Source organism: Corticium candelabrum, chromosome 8 (genome assembly GCF_963422355.1).
Source record: "Corticium candelabrum chromosome 8, ooCorCand1.1, whole genome shotgun sequence".
NCBI lineage: Eukaryota > Metazoa > Porifera > Homoscleromorpha > Homosclerophorida > Plakinidae > Corticium > Corticium candelabrum.
The window spans coordinates 2919666-2927165 of record NC_085092.1 but is presented as its reverse complement, the minus strand read 5'-3'; the positions used below and the strand labels follow the sequence as shown (position 1 = coordinate 2927165).

Below are 7500 nucleotides of genomic sequence, written 5' to 3'. Positions count from 1 at the left end.
GTGGAATGATCTAAATCAGTTTCAACTAAGTTTTCTTGCTGTTCATCTCCTCTTAGATGAGCATTTCCGGTTTACAGATGTATCGCTCTTGGCGTCCTCATCCATAGAGACCCCACTGTCACTCGAACAGCTTCCACTCCTCGTGGTAGCTTGCAGTTCATGAAGATACTGTAGAACGGCAGCCAGCGACGCATTGATCGTCGCGGGTCCGAATCCATGAGTGATCAGACCAAAGTAGTTGAGTCCTGGCGTGGCGGCCATTTCTGGGTTGTATTCTTCGGCACTGAAGGAGCAACTGCCACTGATCATCTCATGTAGTTCGGACATTACACTTCTACACCCAGAGATACTAAATGTTAGATAAAGTGAACAAGTAGTGCTGTGTGTGTGTGTGTGTGTGTGTGGTGTGGTGTGTGTGTGTGTGTGTGTGTGTGTGTGTGTGTGTGTGTGTGTGTGTGTGTGTCCTGCTTACATGGCCGACTTGATGGTCTCTCTTCTCTTCTGCATGAACTCATCGTCGCCTTGATGCTGCCTGTTAGCAGCAGTAGCCAGCTCAGCAGCAGGAAATGAAGTCTGACACACTTGGTGGAAGTCTCTAGCCAAATGTATCGCCTCACCTGGAAACCAGAAATAAAACTAAGTCACACCATCTGCCAAGTTCATTAGCAGCACTATTGACCGCTTCAATTGCGGCGTAAATTTTCGGAACAAATTGCGGTCGTCCCTGCATGGGTCGACAATACCCCCAACACGTAAACGCGAGCATCACTATCAACACCTCCGATCATGACACGAAACCACAAATTGATGGAAAATGCTGACAATTTGTCACGCGGGCGGACTAGTAGCCAAGCGCGTTTACCTTCGACAAGAGACGTCAGGAGGGACACGCTGGCCGCCTTTCGTCTTCCAGGCGGGAGAGACAGGCCGATGGTTTCCAGGCGTTGCCTCAGAGCCGTCCCGCCATTTTTGGATTTCGCTCTGTAAGACAGAAAATTCAAGCCTTAGTGGTTGACCAATCATTGAACTAGACGCACGCCCCGCCCACTAAACACCGATGATCATCACAACTGTGTAACTAAATGCCGACGCTCATTAGTCTTCGCGTTGTGGACACGAACGCTAATAACGTGCAAAATATCGCGGTGCTTACCTTCGCAAAACGCCGCCAAGAAGCGACGCGTTCAGACATTCGGGCGCTGAGAGGCGACGCGTGACCTCTCCGACTGTCACCTTGTACTTTGACGTCGAGCTGAGAAGCGAGAGGCGCCCGGGAACACAGCAGAAGACGTCAGACGGATGGACGTCGCGCTTGCGATCGGGACTCGGCGCTAGAGAACGAGACACACGACAAATTAATTGATTCAAATCGAAATCTGACCACAACGTTTGTGTTTCGATGTGATGTGCAAGCTTGGTTGCATGCACTGTCTAATGCGCAAATCGCATTAGTCGAGGGAGTCGCAAATAGGCGAGTCGTAAACAAAACGGGGGCGAACAAGATGCTGTAGAAACAACACGAGCTCGCGTTCTCACCTCCGCTTGACGATGACCCGCAACTCTGGCTGCCAAGCTCGTCCTAAAAACGGAAGAAAGAAAAAGAGGTTGCGATCTTGATAAAATCAATCGCGTTTTTAGACCGCAAAACGATTAATGTTCTTACCCCAAATGTGCATTGCTGCTGATCGAACGGCTGCAGCGAGTGCTCTGCACGAGGACAACCAAATAGGTCGTCATCCCGGGTGATATCCTCGTGCGACTGAAAGCGGTGCGAGTAGGTGTCTCCGTTGCAACGCAGCTGCTGCTTTTGCGAGGCTTCCGAGAGATTCATCAGAGGGTTGGTGGGAGGTTTTGTACACTCGCTCGTCGATCTCATGTTGGGCAGAGTGAAAGAGAACGGTTCCGATGTAGCAATCGTCGTGTCGGGACTCGTTAGTCCGTTGGGCACTCTCTGCTCTCTCGAACAGGAAGGAAAATAGGGTTGACGGTCACCGAAAACGTAGGGCGCATAGCGATGCGCATGATGTCGCGGAGACGACGATGACGGACCGTGTAGACTCTGCTGGGTTGACGGATAGCCGAATTGATCATTGGCCGACAGTGACGGTGACAGCTGTCTCGGACTATGCTGTTGACTGTCGGGTGATCCGACAGGACAGACGGGCGGGAAGTATCCGGCCTGTGACGGACAGTTGTACAACTGAGGCTGCGAAGTCGTCGCACCGAACGGCGGAGGAATCCATCTGGCATCCGGCGAACCGTACCGAAATCCGTTCTTCATCTAGATAGATACAGACGCATCGGTCATTACATTCAAGCCAAGCAACAAGCGTAATTGCGTCTACTCGCCACGAGTGGTGCATTATCACCTCCTAAAACCATTTACGACTGTCACAGCATACAGGATGCGGGACTTCACTCTGCGTCCTACACTCCTACACTTAGCCACGACATCGGACCTACCTGTGCATCGACTTGAGAGTTGTCCGCATGGTAGTAATAGGGATTTGCTAGTTGCATGTCTCGTTTGCCAGGGAAGGCGTCGTACATCATAGTGGAACAGGCCATTGGTCGATCAGACTAGTCAGGAAGCTCGCCCCCACACCAATGTTCGAATGATGAGAGAAGAGTGAGCTTGAGGATTTTACCTACAAATTGACAAACCACGCCTGAAACTCGCGGCAAAACTCGCAATGCAAGAGTGCGGTTTCCGTCGCTCGTTTGAAACCTATGGAGACTGCCTACCGCGCAGATAGACTGCCCATTCAGACTTCGTTAGAGTGTTCTAGACATGGAGAGGTGTACCGCACACCTCTAAACTGTCTGCTTCGACTCACTTTCCTTGTAAGCTCCGCCTTTATGACTCGATTATAGGTCATTTGCTTATTATCTCGAGGTGCGGTACGCCCAGTCGCGTGCAACAACTGTCTGTTTTTAGTTCCGCATGTCATAGGTGTCTGGTGTTATACGGGCATTTTGTGCGGCACGTGGAGACTGTCTGGAGTTATACGGGAGCAGTCGGCGGGTGTCCACGTGAGAATGACGATGTTATACGGGGATGTTTGGGCGTGTGTAGATGGCAATGTCGACAGATAAGCTCACTTCTCTTCTGTATCGTTTGCCTCGAGTCGGATTGAATAACATTGCTGATCTTCCTGGAGCGAAGAAGAAGGTAAGAAGTGTTATGGATGATCGGCAAAAGGCGCGCTAGCATTTGACTGAACGTGTCACATGTCACGTGATTGTGTGGAAAACCTGCATCCTACAACTTTTGTAGACAGCCTGACATTGTTTTAGCGTGTAGCTGTTAGCTGTGGTAGTTGTATTAGATTCATTTCCGGTGATAGTCGACGGATGAGCACAGGAGGCAAACAGGTCATTGTGAAATATGATACCAAACATTGTGTGCATTCTTGAAACTTGAGGCTACCGGAAACATAACTGGATACCTAGGATACCATTACGCATGTTCACGTCATGTATACAACAAATGTTTTCGTGTGCTGAAACATCTGCCTATGTTTGGGCTAACCAGTTGAGACATGTTGATTTCTTTCTAACAAATGTTCTTGAATTTTTATGTGTGCTCGTCTGTTTCTGGAGTTAGCACTGTATGAGAGGATGTAGCAGACATTAATTAATAATAGCACAAACCACAATGGAAGCTCCATCAATTAATGAATGAAACAATAAACTTGTCTGAATTGCTTTTGCGGTGTGCAAGATGCCTGTAAAGTGGGGGAAAGCTGCCTATAACAAAGTGGACGATTTCACAATTGGCTTTACCTCCGGTAGTGGTCTAGTCTTATGAGTCTAGTTAGATGCATTGTGTGTGATTAATTATGAGTCTAGTTTGATGTGTAGTAATAGGATTAATTAATTGGTTCGTGCAGGCGATTCGAGTAGGGAGAGGGCCTGGCTCTCGACGAGGCAAGACCTGCGGACGCGGACATAAAGGTCAAGGCCAACGAGGAACAAGACCGAGAGTTGGATTCGAAGGGGGTCAGACACCATTCTATCTTCGAATCCCAAAACACGGATTTAACAACAAGTAGGTTAATTAATTAACAAAGCGTGATTTGCAGCAACACCAGAGTACATGTCTTGTTTTACGGGTTCAGTTTTAGACGTGAATATGAGCCTCTGAATCTCTCTAAGCTGCAACTTTGGATAGACAGTGGTAGGATTGATGCAAACGGACCAATAAATATGTATACTCTACATCAAGCTGGAGTCATTAGTAGACATGTTAAACATGGAGTGAAACTACTAGGAGGGGTATGATGCTAGCAAACTCACTAGACGTCGGCGTCATCGTATTGGAATTGTTTTTTATTGAATGAAGGGAGCTGAGTGGTTTCAATCAAAAATTGACATCGAAGTTAGTTGTGCGTCGAAGTCTGCCATCGATGCTGTTGAGAAACGAGGAGGTCGTATTGTCAGTGCGCATTACAACAAGTTGGGACTACGAGTTTTACTAAAACCGGAGAAGTTCGAAGGGAGAGCTCTTCCACGAAGGGCATTGCCTAGCAACGAACTTCTTCCTTATTATATGGACTACACAAATCGTGGCTATTTGTCGGAAGAGTTGGCAGACTTGGAGACAAGAGAACGAGTGCTTGGCATTACTAATAGAAAGAAGTTACCCAGGAGACCGAAGGGCTGGCAGGCAATAGAATCTGAAAAGATAGCAGAAAATTTTAATGTAGTACAGAATTCTGTTGCTGTGCCGGTAAGTTTGTGTTGTTATTTGGTCCATGAGTGGTTGGTAAGTTGGGGTTTATCGGTGGTGTTTAGGAGATAGAGACGACAGTATGAGATTGAAGATGTCGAAATGAGAACGAACTGTGAGTCTGATGTGGTATGTAGATGTCTATTTTCGGTGTGGTGTACATTTGGAATAATACAGAGTACTTTCTGGTTGATACATGATTTGGTAGCAGGTTCTAATCGATGAATTACGTAATAATTAATCAAGTTAAAATTCAGGACCAGTGCCATCTTTTGTTTCTTGTGGGACTGGACCTTCCTACGTACTAGGGTTAGATGATATAGAAATTGTGGCATTTTATGGAAGCATTTTAGGGCTATGCTATCCTGAAGTGAAATTGGCGTTAAAATTAACTACCAGTGCCATAGCGCACTTAGCCTGCTTTCTTCTCTCCTCCCACTCTCCCCTCTCATCACGTGCAGAAAGCAGTCTGGAATACCGAGGCTATAGCGCACTCCCCGATACCCAGGTTTGTCGTTATGTTTCCTGTTTCATATGATGTTAATCCAATGATGTGCTGAGCTCATGAGGTGGCAAAGAAGAGCGTATCCATATCTAATTTACGTGAAATAGGAAATATGTGACAAAAGTATACAGTGGGTTCATCATACCAAATTTATTTCTTACTCGATGTGTTCGTAGTGTCTGTTTCCTAATTTGTGATATACAACTAAAGCGTGTTTGAAATTTTATGGCAGACTTGGTCGTTATCTTGGCAACTTCGCAAATTTTTCAGTTGTCAACGAGTTTAGGACTTTACATATATTTCATAAATATCAAATAATTATTCTGATTGTTCTTGCAAGTAAACAAAATCCCAAGACTCTAGGGGTGTCACTCTTGGTCTGCTCTACAGCATAAAAACAAAATTTTAGTGGGTCTACCATAATACTTGAGTGACTTTAGTCGTTAGGATGGTTACCTTGCTGGTATAATTGGTCGTCACATGAACTCAGTTAGTCGTCAAATGACAACTTGACGTCCACTTTTTGAAACACTGCTAAGGAATGAATCCTCAGCCAGGGGATGATATTAGTGAATGTTATTATTTCTTATTTATTAAGAGAAGGCTCATGCTATGATTACATTAGTGTACAAATCTGTACTGAGATGGTAACTGTCGGCGATCACACAGCATTTTCTGTGTAGATGTGCTGCGTTTTCAGTTAGGTGTGGTGTGATTACACTGAATACTATACTTATCCAAGAAAATTGCACTTAAACGATGTCACTGAAATTGTGTAATGAAGTATAGTTGATGATGTGCTGTAGACATCATGAGTGATGTACTCACTGGTTGCCCCAAGTATGACATGGAGTTTAAAGAACGATTGCAATGTGCTGCAGTGTACCAACGATAGAAGATATGGTGGCATTATGCAATCATTAGGTTTTGTTGTTCTGTTTTTTAGAAATTTCACAAAAGTTAGTGACGACTTTTAATGAGCTGTTTGAACTTGTTTCTGAATAAATTGGGATTGCCTCTCTCACTGTTGCGTGACACGTGTTTTCAGACATTTTGATCAACTGTGAGCAGTTCAAGTGACTCACATTTTTGCAACGTATAAATGATGATACTTGCCTTATATATTGAAGGTATCATGGTATAAACAGTTACATGAGCTGTCCTTTAGTCTGTGCTTTTATGGAACTTTGTTACTCTCTATTCGGGTTGCCTACTGCAAAGTTATGACGACAATTTTTGTTATGTTGTTGCAAGGGTGGTGTATCTTTGAAAATACGGATAGATAACCGAGGGTCGAGAAATGTAGGACTTTCACATATGAAGATGATGGCTCATCTTTCTCTCTTGTCTGATTAGTAGGCGTAGTTGGAGAAAGAAGCAGGGAATCATGGGCTTATCCTCTTTCTCTTTTCAAACAAAGTTATTGAAAATGTGAGGTCATGGGAGAAAGAATTATTTCTGTAGTTTGTGGTAATGGTGCCACCTGAACTTTCTGTATAGTCTGACTTGAGACTAAAAGTGTTCGAGCAAATGACTTGTCGAAGTAGCTGATTATACTATATCTATGTTTCTCTAGTTTTCTTGACTTGTATTTGTTATTGAATGTGCACAACACACTCATTCTCTGTGTATATGCACACTAGACAGGGGTGTTCCCAGGATTTTTGGAAGACACTGCGGAAATAACCACGCCCACCTCAAATTTTGGTCCCGCCCATTCCAATTTTGATGGTTAGACCACAAAAGCTTTGATGCAGGTTTGCTTAAGCTGAGATGCCACAAACTGTTGTCACAGAATGCTCAGGCACAAAGGAACAAAGTGGTTTATCTTTTTATGTAAAAAAAGTTTCTCTCTGTCCTAGTTCACTGTGCTTGACCACATGATAGCTATATTAATGAGAGTGGGAAAATTTCCAGACCTCAAGAAGTTGAGAACCTGCCTTTATAGGATAGGAAGGCCAGATATCTACAGACTTGGTTTGTTACCATCAGATACTGACCTAAATAGTGGGCAGAGTGCAAGACCAGTGTTTATCTTTGAGTACTTGTATTATAATTAAGTTCATACCATATGGCAGTCTTTGTCCTAATTGGTCTTATCTTCAAACCAAGCATCCCAGGAACTACTTGTTAGCCTGAAACAACTTCCAACTTTTCAAAATACAAATACAAGTCCATTGTCTTCATAGCTAATTACTGCCTACTCATACAGCAAAGCATGGCGGGCCTGTACCAAGTGGAAGCCAAGGCATGGCGGAGCCCC

At 44.7% G+C, this 7500-nt stretch overlaps 2 protein-coding genes across 5 annotated transcripts in view; one reads left to right on the top strand and one right to left on the bottom strand.

Annotated features, from left to right (window-relative positions):
• The window catches only part of LOC134183846 (uncharacterized), a 3097-nt gene extending 219 nt beyond the window's left edge, over window positions 1-2878 (bottom strand). The window contains exons 1-8 of one of the 2 annotated variants that reach the window (XM_062651413.1): window positions 2746-2878; window positions 2464-2648; window positions 1664-2281; window positions 1537-1579; window positions 1154-1331; window positions 863-981; window positions 473-617; window positions 1-334 (exon numbers count right to left, since the gene is read on the bottom strand). The exon at window positions 1-334 is cut by the window's left edge and continues 219 nt beyond it. In XM_062651413.1, coding sequence (XP_062507397.1) covers window positions 43-334; window positions 473-617; window positions 863-981; window positions 1154-1331; window positions 1537-1579; window positions 1664-2281; window positions 2464-2568 — 1500 coding nt within the window. In that variant the 5' untranslated portion in view covers window positions 2569-2648; window positions 2746-2878 and the 3' untranslated portion in view covers window positions 1-42. The other variant, XM_062651412.1, reaches the window with a different exon arrangement.
• Window positions 2879-3024: 146 nt separating this feature from the next.
• Window positions 3025-7500, top strand: part of LOC134183847 (large ribosomal subunit protein uL15-like) — a 10756-nt gene continuing 6280 nt past the window's right edge. The window contains exons 1-5 of one of the 3 annotated variants that reach the window (XM_062651416.1): window positions 3025-3172; window positions 3894-4051; window positions 4122-4278; window positions 4346-4732; window positions 4798-4847. In XM_062651416.1, the coding sequence (XP_062507400.1) occupies window positions 3077-3172; window positions 3894-4051; window positions 4122-4278; window positions 4346-4732; window positions 4798-4818 (819 nt within the window). In that variant the 5' untranslated portion in view covers window positions 3025-3076 and the 3' untranslated portion in view covers window positions 4819-4847. Of the gene's footprint in view, window positions 3173-3893; window positions 4052-4121; window positions 4279-4345; window positions 4733-4797; window positions 4926-7500 lie in introns of those variants that run through there. The other 2 variants (XM_062651415.1, XM_062651414.1) reach the window with 2 other exon arrangements.